The sequence below is a fragment of the Miscanthus floridulus genome, chromosome 19 (genome assembly GCF_019320115.1).
Source record: "Miscanthus floridulus cultivar M001 chromosome 19, ASM1932011v1, whole genome shotgun sequence".
NCBI classification, from domain to species: domain Eukaryota; kingdom Viridiplantae; phylum Streptophyta; class Magnoliopsida; order Poales; family Poaceae; genus Miscanthus; species Miscanthus floridulus.
This window is the reverse complement of record NC_089598.1, coordinates 40874414-40891945: the sequence shown is the minus strand read 5'-3', so window position 1 is coordinate 40891945 and position 17532 is coordinate 40874414. Positions and strand designations below refer to the sequence as shown.

The 17532-nt window shown below is 40.3% G+C and overlaps 1 protein-coding gene across 2 annotated transcripts; it reads right to left on the bottom strand.

The window, feature by feature from the left end:
• Positions 1–2998: 2998 nt before the first annotated feature.
• On the bottom strand, positions 2999–6189 carry LOC136529666 (uncharacterized). 2 transcript variants are annotated; one of them, XM_066522742.1, is made up of 7 exons: positions 5878–6189; positions 5677–5756; positions 5351–5420; positions 5045–5246; positions 4775–4896; positions 4069–4169; positions 2999–3791 (listed from the first exon to the last, which is right to left on the bottom strand). In XM_066522742.1, exons 1-4 carry the CDS (start codon positions 6079–6081, stop codon positions 5220–5222), a joined length of 381 nt encoding a protein of 126 aa, XP_066378839.1. In that variant the 5' UTR covers positions 6082–6189; the 3' UTR covers positions 2999–3791; positions 4069–4169; positions 4775–4896; positions 5045–5219. The 2 variants fall into 2 exon arrangements, with proteins under 2 accessions (XP_066378839.1, XP_066378840.1); XM_066522743.1 differs by having other exon boundaries at positions 5161–5246.
• Between the last annotated feature and the right edge of the window lie 11343 nt (positions 6190–17532).

Sequence of the window (17532 nt, the reverse complement as noted above, 5' to 3'; positions counted from 1 at the left end):
AGGAGCTAGAGACGATAAGCAACAGGACCACATCGCTCCAAAACCTTATAAGGCCTAATGTAGCGAGGAGCTAGCTTCCCACGGACACCAAATCGATGTACACCTCTCATGGGAGATACCTTGAGATACACATGATCACCAACTTCAAATTGCAAGGGCCTTCTTCTCTTGTTCGCATAAGTTTTCTGATGACTTTGAGCTGCCTTTAAATGGCTCTGAATAACACTGACTTGCTCTCGAGCTTCTTTGATAAAATCAGGCCCAAAATATCCACGGTCACCTACTTCAACCCAGTTAAGTGGTGTCCTACATTTCCTTCCATACAGAGCTTCAAAGGGTGCCATACGAATGCTCTCCAGATAGCTATTGTTGTAAGAAAACTCAGCTAAGTTCAAGCATTCATCCCACTTCTTAGGAAAAGAAATAGCACAAGCTCTCAACATATCCTCAAGTACCTAATTTACCCTTTATGTTTGGCATCAGTTTGTGGATGATAAGCTAAACTTCTAAGGAGACTAGTACCAAGACATTCCTGAAGTTGCTCCCAAAAATGAGAGACAAAGATTGACCCTCTATCAAAGATGATAGTAAGAGGAACTCCATGCAGGGTCACAATCCGGTCAAAATTCAACTTGGCATGCTTCTTGGTTGAATATCTGGTATCCACCGAGAGAAAATGAGCGGACTTAGTGAGACGATCCACAATGACCCAAATAGAGTTATAGCCCTTGGACGTCCGTGGTAGACCCACAATAAAATCCATGGAAATCTCCTCCATTTCCAAATAGGGATAGGCAAGGGCTGCAAAAATCCTGATATACACATATGGTGTGCTTTAACTCTTCCACAAGTGTCGCACTCTGTGACATACTTGGTGATATCCTGCTTTATATTTGACCACCAATACAAGTGGTGCAAATCATGGTATATTTTGTTACTTCCTGGATAGATGGACAACTTGGAATGATGAGCTTCCTCCAAAATCTTTCTTCTAAGCTCATCACTTAATGGAACCACTAATCTATTTTTGAACTTCACCACACCTTGGTCATCAATACTAAAATGAGGACCACGCCCTTCGGCAATTAACTTCTTGATATGCAGGATTTCCAAAACATCTTGCCTTTGCTCTATAATAATTTACTCAAGTAAATCTAAGACTAGAGCAATATGGGCTAGCACCTCAGCATGGTTGATAGACAAAGGTGCTTCTTCAACTTGATACGACTTCCAGCTCAAAGCATCAGCTACCACATTAGCTTTTCCAGGATGCTAATGAACTTCTAAATTGTAATCCTTGATTAGCTCCAACCATCTCCGTTGCCTCATGTTCAACTCAGACTGAGTAAAAATATATTTGAGGCTCTTGTGATCCGTAAAAATGTGTACTTTATTTCCCAACAATAATGCCTCCAAATTTTTAGAGCGTGCACCACAGTAGCCAGCTCTAAATCATGGGTAGGATAATTCACCTCGTGTTTTTTTAGCTGGCGTGAAGCATAAGCTATCACACGTCCATCCTGCATAAGCACGCATCCCAATCCAATCCTTGAGGCATCACAATACACATCAAAAGGCCTGTCAATATCTGGTTGGGCAAGAATAGGAGCAGTGGTAAGAAATTCCTTCAGGGCTTGGAAAGCTTCTTCACAAGCCGGACTCCATACAAACTTGACATCTTTCTAGAGCAACTTGGTCATTGGTTGGGCTATTTTTGAGTAGTCAGGAATGAAGCGCCGATAATAACCAGCAAGACCAAGGAACTAACAGATCTGATGCACTAACTTTGGAGACTTCTAATTTAACACATCTTGCACCTTGCTTGGGTCTACAGAGATACCTTTAGGTGTCAAAACATGTCCCAAAAACTACACTCGGTCCAACCAAAACTCACATTTGTTGAATTTGGCATATAGCCTGTGTTCTCTTAATCGAGTCAGTACTATCCGAAGATGTTGCGCATGTTCTTCTCGGTTCTTGGAGTATATCAAAATATCATCAATGAACACCACTACAAACTTATCCAACTTCGGCATAAAGACTAAATTCATGAGGTACATGAAGAATGCAGGAGCATTGGTGAGACCAAAGGACATGACTAGGTATTCATACAGCCCATACCTAGTAGAGAAAGCTATCTTTAGTATATATTGTGGACGGATCTTAATTTGATGATACCCAGAATGAAGATCAATCTTTGAAAACACCTTGGCACAAGCCAACTGATCGAACAAAGTACCAATATAAGGTAAAGGATACTTGTTCTTAATGGTTACCGCATTGAGAGGGCGGTAATCCACACACATCCGTAGGGTACCGTCCTTCTTCTTGACAAAAAATGGCTGGACAACCCCATGGGGAAGAACTAGGATGGATAAATCTCTTCTCACTACTAGGGATGTGTACATCAATGATGCTCTTCTTTCGTCACTGAAGACTCCAAAATCGTCACATATATTATTTTATGACAACTTTGTGACGATATGGTATTCGTCATTGAATGCGCGTCATATTTTACCTACCGTGACGAAACGTCTATTTTCGTCATAGATGTGCATTTGTTCTATGATGAAATGGCCGTCGTCATAGAAGTGTATTCTTTCTATGACGATCTATTTTCGTCATTGATATAGCCCCTTTTTCGTCATGACTTGCCGTCTGTTAGGTGGCCTGACGACGTCTGCCACGCTGGTAGCTGACGTGTCTTGTCCACGTGGCGCATCCACATTGCAGGTGATGTGTCCGACCATGTGGCAGCTGACGTGGCTAGTGATGTGGATGGTCCACGTGTCCACTTTTTATTGGGCCACAAGGCTTGCTGTGATAGGTTCTCATTTTCGTCACTGAAGTAAATAGAAATTCGTCACAGAATCAATTACCAAATCATCACAGAAAGGTCAGATAATTCATCACAAGTGCACATGCTGATTTCATTACAGAATACAAATAATACTGGAATGACCAAAAGCTTCTATAAATTAACAGATCCAGTATTCCAATGACCAACAACTTAATCAACAATTGTAAACTCGGTTCACATAACTCACTAGACATCACATTTGAATTACTAGTTTCATCTCAGTTCACATTAACATCACAGGAAATAATAAAAAGTTGCCAACCACCAGCAACATAAGTTACTACATAAACAAAATCACCAGCAGACCCCTTGCTTAATGAACCAGCAGCTACGAGGAGCGCTCATGTCGAAGAAGCATTGTTGATGGCCAAGATACACTTGAGCAGCGCATTGTTCTCCTCCATTGCCTTGTTGTTTATCTCTGTCAGCTTCTTGTACTCCTCCATCTCCTTTTGTGTCCTCGCCAGCTTTTCCTCAACTTCTTCACTTCTCTTCCTGAGTTCATCGATTTCACCTTGTACAGCAGTCGTAGCTTCAGCTGCTAGTTGCTCCCGAAGCTCGCTTTCATTTGATGATGATGATTTGGAGGATGGCACTGGTTTGATGCCAACACTCTTCAGGAAAAGGTTTGAGCTGTTCTGGGAGAGCACCTGAGACACAACCTGCACACTGGACACTGCTGTCTCACCTTCAGCAACAGGTTCTGTCCTCAAAGCTTCCATATTTGACTGAAACGGCAATGACCCATCATTAGTTGATACTTATTGCATTAATTTGAGGAGAAAATATCACACAAGATGTATTTTAAAAAATAAAAAAGTATCTCTCTTTTTACTGTGCCAACTACATGGACAAGTAAAATATGACAGCTTGCATTTCTGGAATTCCTTCTGACTGCATTTCATTAAGATAGTATTCCTCTGTATAGAGCCTGCAGGAGATATGATCCAACGAAATTACCAGATGCACAAAGACTGATAAATTCAACTCCAAGGAGAAAAATGTAACGCACAAGATAAGTTATTGTGGTAACTACATTTATTTTGCAGTGTTTTATTAATATTAAAATAAAAATGTGTTCAAAATCAGTTATGCTGAAATTACGGCAGCATATGATTGCCATCAGAAACGGAGAATCATAAGTTGACATCATTGTTTGTATTATTAACAAAAATAAATATAATACTTCAATAACAAAACTGACTTACCTAAAGCACTTCCCAGGTCGCACCCTTCCAGCTCTGCCTGCTCGTTGTCTTGCAGATGCCTTGGATATTGGTGCGACAACTAAACTCTCTATGTCAGAAATCTAAGCCAAAAAAGAGATCCAGTGTTATGACACAAGAAAAAGACTAAAAACCAACAATATAAGAAGAGAGTACACCAACGAATTTTGTCTCAGTTTTAATTATCTGATCTAATCTATCTTAAAAAGAGGTGTAGAGGGATTCTGAAAATGATTAACCCAAAGGTGCATGAAAAATAGCTTTTTCAGATATGAGAAGAATTTTACCCTTTTGAGAGTCGGTTGATCCTAGCTACTCTTACACGTTGATGTGCTTAAAATGTATACAACTCCTATTGAAAGGTGAAGCATTGACGTATTTATTAACAGCACCAGATTCTAGCAAACAAGAGAGGGGCCTGAAACTAGTCACGATGAATGCCTTCACAGATATTTATTACAGGATTCAAAATCCAAGAATTCTCATGCTTGCATACAAAGTAAATGGGCACAGACAAGTTGGAATCTGAAGGTGATTGCACCAGTTGGCATTAGAATGTTCACTTTAAATATTCTAAGACAAGGGAACAGAAAGTAGAGCTATACCAATGACTGGCAGAATGCAGTGCTAAAGTCAAGTTGCAAAGAAATAGTGGACTATTTGTCATAGAAACAGAAATGAGAAGTACCGGATTATAACATTTCTGCTTGGATTTCTTCAAAGGGGTTGAATTTCTTCATTCAGCAACTTAACAGCAGCTTCTATGTCATCCTGACCAGTTAAGAATACCAAGATATCCCCTAGTGGTTCCTGCAGAAAAAAATCTTCAAGTGAAGACAAAGCAATGCTATTCGATTGACCAGAGAACTAACAGTGAAATAATATGAAAGATTGTAGTTCCATGTATTACTTCGGAAACTAAAAACACTGTAAAATGGAATCAGGAAACCATGCCTACCTATCTGAACTTCTTGATAGGCAATGCGCCTTTTCACTTGGCAAGGCTATAGGCAAAAGATAATAACAATATAACATGCAGCCAGGAAGAAATGAAACTTCTTGATAGGGGTAGACCTAATGTTGAAGAAGGATGACATTGATCTTGCTTCAATTGTTGCAGAGGAGATAATAAGTCACAACTCGGGCCGACGACGTTGAATCTGATTTATCCATGTAAAGATACAGGCATTGCAGGGAATTTAAATACTATTCGCAAACAAGAACATTAAGAGAAAGCCAACTCTGATATTAAAGAGATATTAACCTTTTTCAAGAGACCCAGCAACATGTCGGTTGAGTTGGATCTTTCATGAGCTTCGTCCACCATAATTACACTAATAGAATAGAAGAGCATGGATCAATGTGTGGGTTAAGGGAATTGGTATGGAACCCTCCAAGGCAACAAATTAGATAGTTATTAATGGATTTTCACCCAAGATAAAAGGAGTTTACTCCATTATGAATTAGCCAGTACCAATATATACTTATATGGAATAAAAGAAAGTCACTTCTACTACTGGATCAAACATGGTTGAGTAATAATGACAAAGAGACAGGTAAACTATTTGGGATTCAATCTTATGGGCGTACCTATACTTGGTAAGAAGAGGATCTTCCATCATTTCTCTAATCAATACCCCATCTGTGAGAAATTTTATCATGGTCATACCCTGAGAAACCAGGCAGGCATAAGAAGATTAATAGGACGAGAAAAGCGAGAGGAAAATCTGAAGAAGAATGTACAACATGAGGGGAACTGTAGACCATAACTCCATCTAAGGTAAACAATACCTGCATCTGGTCGCATCGGAGGCATCGCGCGCGCCGGTGGCAGGGTCGCCGGCTCCTGGAGGTCGCGCGCGCCGGCTGCCGGGACGCCTGCGCCTGGGCTGGGCCGCTAGAGGTTGACCCGGCCTTCATCGCGCGCGCCCACGCCCGGGCTGCACCGTTAGGGTTTGCCCGCATCGGGCCTCCCGTGCTGGCGCGGCACAGCATCGGGCCGCTGGAGCCGGGAAGAGGGAGCGGTGGTAAGATGATAGACACTGCGAGAGGCCGGCGTGGGTGGATGGAGCGAGGTAGTGGGGGAGGTGCGGTACGCGGGCTGTTTCGGGGCTTGCAAACCCTACTCGGCGGCGCGCGGCGAGGAGTTGGGTGGAGGAGGTGGAGATGAAGGGAAGGGGAGGGAAGAGGGAACGGAACACGGCTGGAAAGGCAAAAGGCCCGGGCCGAGCCGCACAACCGAACTGACTCGCACGCACGCCCTCAGCCTGGCTCGCGTCACTCCGGTCTGTGCCGTCCTTCTCGGGTCGGTGCCTCGCGCCCGACCCACACGCGGAGGGTGGGGATCCCACGACGCTGCCAGGTGGGGCCGCGCAGTTGGCGGGCCGGTGGGCCCCTACGCGAGAGACCGCGGGTTAGGAAACCGACCCGGCTCGATGTGCAGTCCTCGTTGTGTCCGCTGCGACCTGGCTGAACCGGGTCAGCTTTGCGCGCGTTCGTCGTGTCCAGCGTTTAAGTTTGATCAACGTGACAATGTTTTACACATTTTAAAATTTGAAATTTGAAATTTAATAAGTTTAAAAAAAATTCAAACCCTAAATGATTTCATATGCAAAAGTGATGAATACAGAAGTTGTTCAACTAATCAAGATCTATAATTTTTATTTTGGTTATCTTATCATTTGACAAAATTTAAACCTTTTAAATTTGAAATTTTAAAAAATGACAAGTTCGAACCAAAATTTGAGACCCAAAATGATTTCAACACAAAAAGTGATGAATACCAAAGTTGTTCAACTCATTAATATCTACAACTTTTATTTTAGTCATCTTGTCATTTGACAAAATTTGAACCTTTCAAATTGGAATTTTTGAAAAACAACAAGTTCGAACCAAAATTTGAGACCCAAAATGATTTCAACATAAAAAGTAATGAATACCAAAGTTGTTCAACTCATTAATATCTACAACTTTTATTTTAGTCATATTGTCATTTGACAAAATTTGAACCTTTCAAATTTGAAATTTTGAAAAACAACAAGTTCGAACCAAAATTTGAGACCCAAATTGATTTCAACATAAAAAGCGATGAATACCAAAGTTGTTCAACTCATTAATATCTACAACTTTTATTTTAGTCATCTTATCATTTGACAAAATTTGAACCTTTCAAATTTGAAATTTTGAAAAACAACAAGTTCGAACCAAAATTTGAGACCCAAATTGATTTCAACATAAAAAGCGATGAATACCAAAGTTGTTCAACTCATGAATATATACAACTTTTATTTTGGTCATTTCTTCATTTGACAAATTCTTAGCACACATTATTCACTAATCTTACACATGTCTCATATAGTTTATAAAACCTTATTAGAGATGTGTCACATTTGTGAACAATGTCGTTACCACTTTGTCATATGAAAAAATAACCAATACAAAAGTTGTAGATCTTGATGAGTTATTCAACTTTGGTATTTATCACTTTTTCAGCTGAAATCATTTGGGGAACCAAAATATTGTCTGAAGTTGTATTTTTTTGAAATTCAAATTTTAAATTGCTCAAACTTTTCATATGTATATATTGATAAAACCAACAAAATACATTGATAGAGAATGATTTTAGAAAATTTTAGGAAAAAAAATCATCAGATTTGGAGTTAGTATGAGTAAGAAAAACTAGTTACAAAGTTGACCTACAGATTAAAAAAAGAAATTACACTGTTCACTAAGATCACGTAAGGATCATCTAGAACAGTGTGATTTTTCTTTTTAATCTGTGGGTAAACTTTGTAACTAGTTGTCCTCCCTCATACTAACTCCAAATATAATGGTTTTTTTTCCTAAAATTTTCTAAAATCATGCTTCAGCATTTAAGTTTGATCAAACTTGGATGTGATAATGTTTTACACATTTTAAATTTTGAAATTTGAAATTTGACAAGTTCAAACCAAATTTTTAAACCCTAAATGATTTCATATGCAAAAGTGATGAATACAGAAGTTGTTCAACTCATCAAGATCTACAATTTTTATTTTGCTCATCTTGTCATTTGACAAAATTTGAACCTTTCAAATTTGAAATTTTAAAAAATGACAAGTTCGAACCAAAATTTGAGACCCAAAATGATTTCAACATAAAAAGTGATGAATACCAAAGTTGTTCAACTCATTAATATCTACAACTTTTATTTTAGTCATCTTGTCATTTGACAAAATTTGAACCTTTCAAATTGGAATTTTTGAAAAACAATAAGTTCGAACCAAAATTTGAGACCCAAAATGATTTCAACATAAAAAGTGATGAATACCAAAGTTGTTTAACTCATTAATATCTACAACTTTTATTTTAGTCATCTTGTCATTTGACAAAATTTGAACCTTTCAAATTGGAATTTTTGAAAAACAACAAGTTCGAACCAAAATTTGAGACCCAAAATGATTTCAACATAAAAAGTGATGAATACCAAAGTTGTTCAACTCATTAATATCTACAACTTTTATTTTAGTCATCTTATCATTTGACAAAATTTGAACCTTTCAAATTTGAAATTTTGAAAATCGACAAGTTCGAACAAAAATTTTAGACCCAAATTGATTTCAACATAAAAAGCGATGAATACCAAAGTTGTTCAACTCATGAATATATACAACTTTTATTTTGGTCATTTCTTTATTTGACAAATTATTAGCACACATTGTTCACTAATCTTACACATGTCTCATATAGTTTATAAAACCTTATGAGAGATGTGTCACATTTGTGAACAATATCGTTACCACTTTGTTATATGAAGAAATGACCAATACAAAAGTTGTAGATCTTGATGAGTTATTCAACTTTGGTATTTATCACTTTTTCAGCTGAAATCATTTGGGAAACCAAAATACTGTCTGAAGTTGCATTTTTTTGAAATTCAAAATTTAAATTGCTCAAACTTTTCATATGTATATATTGACAAAACCAACAAAATACATTGATAGAGAATGATTTTAGAAAATTTTAGGAAAAAAATCATCAATTATCATGTTATACGTTTACAAATAGAAAAACATGCATGTCTTTATCACAAAACGCCGAGTGCTCCAGTGGTAACGCACCAACATGTCTAGCAGCAGGTCGCGGGTTCGAATCTCCCTGCGTGCGCTATTTTTTGGCAAAAAAAGGAGGCGGAAGGACCGTGTGGGCCACGCTGCCCCACTTGTTCGCTGCCACGTCCTCAGGCTGAGACCCGCTGGGACCACATCGCCACGTCCTCGAGGTGGGACCTACTGGTGGGACCACGACACCACGTCCTCGAGGTGGTACACGAGCCAAACGATCTATGACGATTTAATTTTGTTGTTTTATGACGATTCTTTTGTTTTCGTCATTATTCTTCGTGCCAAAGCTCCGTCACTTGTTACTTATGACGAAGCTGGAAATTTCGTCATAGAAGGCGCTTGTTCTGTGACGAAATTTGTAAGCATCACGACTGAATCATCATTGATGAACACATTTCTAGTAGTGTCTCCAATAATTCTTCTAACTGCTTCTTCATTTCAGCTAGTTCTTTAGGGGCCATGTGGTAGGGACACCGAGAAATAGGAGCAGTGCTAGGTTCTAACTCAATGGAAAATTTCACATCTCTATCTGGTGGCAACCTAGGTAGATCTTCAGGGAAAACATCCAGGAACTCATAGACCACAGGAATAGAGGCAAGATCAGGAGAAGCTTCAACATGAGCAGCAATTGGTAAGGCTAGATCTGAGGGCATAAGAAGATACATCCTATCCTTAGAAGAAGGAAGTCATAACTCAACAACTCTTTGCTTAAGGTCCAAGACTACCCCATAAACTCATAACCAGTTCATGCCAAGAATTGCATCAATGCCTTGCCCAGGCAGCACCATGAACTAGAGGCGGTAAGTGTGAGTGGCTAGCACTAATCCAACTGTGCCCATCTGAGTATTAATGCACAACTGCACACCCAGAGTACTGATTATATAGGCAATAAGTATAGCCATAAGAGATATATTGTGGCTCTATGCAAATCCCATGCTCATGAATGAATGTGATGCACCAGAATCAAACAACACATATGCTGGGTAGGAATCAATGGTAAACATACTAGCCATCACCGGTTCATTCTACAAGATTTTCTTAGCCTCAGTGAAGTTGACTTGCCTAGAGCGGCTTATGGGCACCTTCTTCTTGATGATCATTCGCTTGATCAGACAGGAGTTAGCGGAGGGCTGAGCAGACTATGTGGGCCGATTCTGTGGACAATCCTGAGCATAGTGGCCTTCCTTGCCACACTTGAAACAAGCACTAGGCTTGCTCCCCTACCCCTGACATGGCGGGACCTGCTGTCCTTAGGGCTAGTGTTGTTGCACCTACTGAGTAGGAGCATGGTACTGAGTGGGAGGTGCTTGGTAGGTATGTTGAGGCTGACAGAACGACTGCCCACCAGAAGACTAATAGAGCACCCACCTAACAGCCTACACCTTCTAAGCCTAGGGGTGACTGGAAGACCCAGTAATCACCCGCTTGTGCTTCCACTCAGCCTGGGAGTCATGCTGAAGTCCCTCCATGGCAATAGCAGCATTCATCATAGCACCAAAAGTCTAGTAGTTCCCTGTGTATAGCTCCTTCTACAGACTACAAGAGAGACCGCGATAGAAATGGTCCCTCTTCTTCTCATCAGTATCGACATGAGTCCTAGCATACTATGATAGATGGTTGAACTTGTTTACATAGTCCATCACAGACATGCTCCCCTACCTCAGGTCCAAGAACTCCATCAACTTCCTGTTCAGAACACTAGGAAGAATGTAGTACTCTCTGAAAGCGACAATAAACTCCTGCCAAGTCACACGGTGATCCACTGGCTACATGGCATTGAATGTATCCCACCATGCACTGGAAGAACCCAATAGCTGTTGCGCTGCAAAGCACACCTTCTGCTCCTCAGTTATAGTGAGCAGCTAAAACTTCTACTCCAGAATACGAAGCCAATTCTCCGTATCCAGAGGCTCAGTAGTCAGTGTGAACGTGGGTGGGTGCGTCTTCAAGAAATCCTAGTAAGAACAGGACCCCTCAAGACAACAGGCACCACGCCCCGTTCCCTCCATTGCCTCCGTGGCCTCCATGGGCGAAGCCACCAATGGCCTAGGCAAGCATCTCCAAGGCACATGCTGACTCACATCGAGCAGCCAGCATCTCCGCCATCATCTCTGCATGGGTCATCAGAGGTGGAGGTGGCGGTGGAGGAGGTGCTAGAAGTGGGGCCTCATGACTCTCCCCAATGGTGTTGCCAATGCCCTCACTACGACCGTTATCACCCGAGTCCGTCCAGCGCTGGTACTCCCATGACCAGACCTTAGGTTCATCTGTAAACAGATAGGAACCAACCATTAGGGACAACCCTCCAGATTAGGAACAAGAGATTAGAGAAATGATAAGACTTTTATTAAAGGCATTCTTTTAGGTTATCCTATCCATTTACTAGTCCATATTGTATGTGTGGGGGAAGTCTAGTTTAAACAAGGTCCTATTTTCATGATGCATGCATCGGCCTACCCGTTCACTCAAGCCAGAATATAGTGGCATTCGCAAAAAAAATAGCACATCGCACACTCACTTTCTGTACGCTAAACGATTCTTACGCAGCATAAGTTAGTGTACCTGCAGAAGATTGATTATATAAAACCATTGCCGCTATCCTAGATAGACCATATTGCTAGGGCTTATACTTATTTTCATAATTATATCGCATCCTACTTTCACAAAACTTTTGTTGGTCAAATTTTAGGTTTTGAAAAGAGTTATGAAACTCGTAGACTCATTATTGGCTTTGATACCACCTGTGGTAGAACCGCCTGAAATAACACACTTTCAAAGGCGCTCGTCTTCCACCAGACACTAAGCACCCCAAAAGCAAGCTACATCGAACGAATTTCATCGAGCACACCCTAAGGGGAGAGCTCAAATAATCCACGTTTTTCCTCTAGGATCCAATAATGAGAATGAGTTTACAAAACTTAGTCCATTTTATACAACCAGAGTTCTTAGAAATACACTATTATAGTACCAAGTTTAGAGTCCAGAATTTAAACAACGGAATTACAATAAACATCTAATGGTAGAATACAAGGATCCATCTGTGCCCACTAGAAGAATCCTCCACACAATAGCTACTCTTCAAGATGCACCTACAACAGGGGTAAATAAACCCAGAGTACACGTTGTACTCGCAAGACTTACCCAACTAGTGGGAATAATTTCCCGACTCTAAAGGATATGATAAGCTTTATGGGTTGCTGGGTTTTCTTTTTGCAGAAAGCAATACTAATAGTGGATCCTTATGTATGTTTCTTATTAGCAGTCATGATTAGTTTATTATCTAACCATTCTAAGTAAACACATGTTCGGCTTTCAAGCAAGAGTTGAAACATACATCCATGTGTGTTTTTTTATGAAATGAATAGTGTGCAACACTCAAGTGCAACATGTGCAACCCACTCTTGACACATGTCACATACTTTAGTAACATGGTTAGTTAGTACTAGGCAACAAACTCATGAAACATATGAAACATGGTTTTGAAACAAAAGTAACATTTCACTTGTTCTTCATTGTTTCAATACATGTGATGCTTGATTTTTGTGTGATCAATGTGTGGTGTGGCTAATTATCCTCTTAAACAACTTAGTTACACTTAGAATGTCATTAGGAACAATGTTCATGTTGACCATATTGCCTAATTATGTTTCCAAGTAAAAGTTTGACTTGTGTTGACCCCTAGAGCTCTTTTGTTTGACTATTTAAAAAGTACAGCTTAGAGTGTTTGCATGTCTGAGCAACCTAAAGCAAAGTCGTAGCAAATTATATAAGGAACAAAATTTATTTTATGACCATCTCATGAAAATGTGGAGAACATGCTCAAAAAGGGCCCACAAGTTAGTTTTGAGGTCCATTTGGAGACTCAGAAATTTTCTAAGTCAAAAACCAAATTTCAGTTTCATTGGCTCGACATTGGAGATGATTTTACTCCTTAACCAATGAGAATTAGGCCATGATCCTTTAATAGAAATTGTAGCTGGTATGTAGATGTACAACTTTCATTTAGATTGTTTTCACTAATGATCAACGGTTTAGGAGATTAATCGTCATCAACTTGTGCTGTCAGGCCCTAATGGTTTACTGAATCGGCAGCTACAGTGGCCGGCCGGTTTCAGTGTTTCACCGCCGCGTGGCTCCGCGCATCGCCGGCGTCCTACCTACGCAGGCCATGTCGGGCTGCCGCGCACCAAATGAAGCTCCAGCGTCTACCCTTGAGCCTCCTAGTGCCACAGTTCATTTCTGCTTCTCCTTCGCATTTGTGCTCGCCCGCAGCAGCCGTAGTAGACCACCGCTGTCGCCATTGGCTCCGCCGAGCTCGCGTGAGCTCACCACTGCACCACAGCCAACACCATCCCTAACATAGCTCTGCTAGCACCTCATAGACCTCTACGACGTTCTCTCTGAGCCTACCAAGCCATAGGTGAGCCGCCTCGCCGTGCGCGACATCACCGGTGTTCCACCGCCATGGTCCGTCACCGTGGCCACCCCGCCTCCAACCACCGTGTGCCTTGCTTGTGTGTGCATTAGCTCCACTGTAGCATGTAGTAGCTCATCATATTAGTGGGTTGAGCTATCACGGCCAGTGCCGGTGTCTCACCATCGAGCCGCTCCGCCGTGCCGCCATCAACGCCGTCGTCGTCGTTGGCTCCAGCAATAGACCTAGCTAGGTACCTTAATAGGTTCGGAGGGACTTGGAGATCACGGTCGTGCCGGTGCCGTCGCTGGAGAGTCTCGCCGCCGGTGAGCTAGCGCCATCCCGTGCCGTGCTCTGTTTCGCCGTCGCTGATAAGAGGGCCCGGCTGACCGGTGGACCCCGGTTGTCAGTGACTTAGGGTTAGAAAGATAGTTCAAATATTTCAGATTTGAATGCTGTTTTGTAAAATTTATATCTCCAGTTTTGTAGATCCCAATTGGGTGGTTCCAATTTTGTTAGGATCTTGGTGAAGTGTAGTATTTAGGAAAAATATAATATTAGCACTTGTAGTAGAGTTTCTAGAAGAATTAAATTGAAACTTGAAAGGTGTTTTTAAATGGATGCAAACTTGTTTAATTCATATCTAGAGTTCCTATACTCCAAAAATTATGAAAATTATATGGTGACCTCTTCTTGATGAGTAGAAGTTTTGGTAAAAATTTTAGAGTCGATGCATGAATAGTTTTTGAGTTATAGATTTTTCCTTTTATCATTAGATGATCCTTGTGTGAATTTTAATAATTAATCTATGAATCCAATGACCATAAAATTTATTGGAGGTTGTCCTAGTACCTTAAGGATGCTAAGAAAAATATAAAATATGTTGCTTAACACTTTTCACTAGGGTTTCCTATTTATGTTATTTTAAACCTTTATGCCTTGTCATTTTTGTGTAGGATGTTATGCTTGTTCAAATGATGTGCAATTTTTACAGTAGGCTACTTGGAGCATATAGTACCTACTGTAATTTTTGCAGTTTAAATTGTGCAGTTTTCATATATGTTTATTATTCCTCTTAAATAATTAAATAAATTCAGAAAGGAATTAAAAAGGAATGAATTGGTGGTGAACACTTTACTTTCTGGTGTTATTTTGATATGTGTGATGAGTTAGTAAAGTTGGTTTTGTCCATTTATATGTTTGCAACATAAGTTAATAATTATTTTCTTGCATTATGTCTATCTGGACCTGATTATGTGGTTCTGTAAATTCGACCTGGTAAAGGTTGGAATCATACCTCGAGGTCTGAAAATGAATTGTAGGCAATTTTATAAGATTTCCAAATTGTCTTGTTGACTATCATTTTGATTTATAGATCTCCAGTTTATGATTAGTTTACTGTACCGCTGTATAGTCCCTGTTTTGCTGAAATACGAATGTTTGTGTGTATGCTTTGTTGCAATGTTCCTGTTGATTGTTTAGGTGCTAGCCTAACTTGAGAACATGCTTAGGTGCTGGTGCTAGGTCCTTAACTGAAGACGAGCAATTGTACATTAGGTTGTATAAACTTGGTAAGTTAAAGTGATTTGAATAGAGCTTAAGTTAGAATATGCGGACTGCAGTAAGCATGTGCATTTCCCAAGCATCCCTAACTTCATTCATATGCATCCATGATATTTATCTTGCGCATACATGCAATAGGTGTGCTGGAGGGAGTGATGCTTCTGGAGTTCGAGGGAGCAAGCCAGGAGGAGGAGCCCGAGGTTCAGGCAACCGATGAAGCAGTCGTTGAGGAGGAGTTGCCCGAGTGCCCTGACCATCGCCCATCCTCTTTCCTGAAAGGCAAGCCCCAGAGTATTCTAAGTCTCCCATGTTTTTACAAATATCTTGAGTATCCTTTATTGTTATTGATGCATTAAGTATAGGAATTGGTTGGAACCAATTATTGCATTATATATCTATCCTTGTCCAGATATCACACTTAAATCCTAATTAAGTTCAGGAATGGGTTAAATGCTTAGCCATGCTTAGTGCGGTAGAAGTCGAGTGATTTTCTGTCACCTGCGAGCTTTAGGATGAGGTGGATCATGGTTGGCTATATTTGCTATCGTGGAAAAGAACCATGTTAATAATGAATTAAGACCGTACGGAGTCTTGTGTAGGTTTGGACATAGTGACTCCATCTGTGTCATTTAAGGACCGATATGCTATACGTCCTTATGTCATGTTGAACACAGCTTAACACTTAGCTGGCCGGATAAGTCATTCCGACTATGAAGCCTAGTGGCTTAATTTAGGCCGGGGTCACAAACAGTAGGTCACAATCTGGATGGTAGTAAGGATGTGCGGAGAACCATTGGCATAAGCCCAAGGGCGGGTTAAGTCACCGAGCACTCATGGCAGAGTGGTTCTCTAGTTTTGCGGCACTGATCGTACCCGTGACTCCTGAATTGTACCAAATGTGACTTGTAGCAACCCTGACGGGGGAAGCAGAGTTTGTTTTAGGAATATCCCTCTAGCTAGATAGGAATCGATTCGAATCGCCGTCTCTTCCGGATAGTGAGAACTTGACTGAGCAGCGGCAACGTAGATTCACTTAATTTAACGATATGGTTAAATGGAGGATGATGATAATGTTGCTACAGTTTCTACCTGCTATGGTTAATAATGTTTGCATCTTAATCAAGTGATTGCTTAGTACAGGTGCTAATATAGATGACATGTTAATGGCTAAAAGTCATTGCTAGCTCAGGTTAAGAGTTGATCATTATTACTTATGCTTTTCTACAAAAATAAAGAGTCAGCCAGATCCACTAAATTAAGCTATGCATGATCCTTGGTGTCAATTATTTGGTTTCCGATGGGTAAGTCTAGCTGAGAACATTCTCGTACTCAGGGTTTATTCCCTCTTGTTGCAGATGACCTTCTTTATCAGGGCTTCTGTAAGTACTGTCTCCACCCGACGGGTGACAAAGACTAGATCAAGGGCATGATCTCTATTTATCTTATCCAAATGCTTTTGTGTTGATGTGATCAGCAAGCTGGTATTGTATTTGAACTCATGTGTGTGAGTTAAACTATTTGCTTCTGCTACTTTACAAGACTTGGTTTGTAATAACTATGACATTGATGTATTGTAATCTATCTGTGACCTGTTTGTGAAATGTTGTAATGTGTGATGTGTTATGTTAAATTACTGTGATCTTGGTTGTATGCAAGTGGGTTTGAAATCCTTCGTGGTTTCAGTTGACTACCGGGTTTATATGGGCTCAAGTGCGAGAATTTGATCGTTTCGATGATTGTTTTTGTACTTGTGCTCTTATAAATTGGACGGTTCTATGACAGCTGGTATCAGAGCTAGATTCAACACTAAACATGTCATACGGGTATTTAAAAACAAAAGCTTTTGTTGCGAAAACGGTTTTCCAACTTATAGTTATATATAAGAGTTTCAAAATCTAAAATTTTATATTGTGCTGGTGATCACATCCCTTGTAGCCCACATAAGAACTTCTAGGTGGCTTATATAATTACTAACTTGGAGAAAAGTGATTGTTTCTATTTCGTCGTCCATGCAGCGTGCTATTGCATGGGTGCCATTCTCTTGAATGGTAATGTATGGATCAATTGCCCCTACGCCAAGGTAAGTGTGAGTTATGAGAGCATGACCATCCAACTATTGGTCTTGGGGAGAGTTAGTTGTGGTTACTAGAATATTTACATGTTGCATACATGTACATATGAAGGTACTTAATTGTGGGTATATCTGTCAGGTAGTTTTGGATACCAAAGTATATATATCTGGAGATGTATATATGGAGAGTATCTTAGTTTACTACTTTCATTGTATGCTTAATTATCTCTTGTGGGGATGGGTTATAATGAAATTTTCTACAGGTACGCTAACAACGCACCGTGTAGATTGACTAG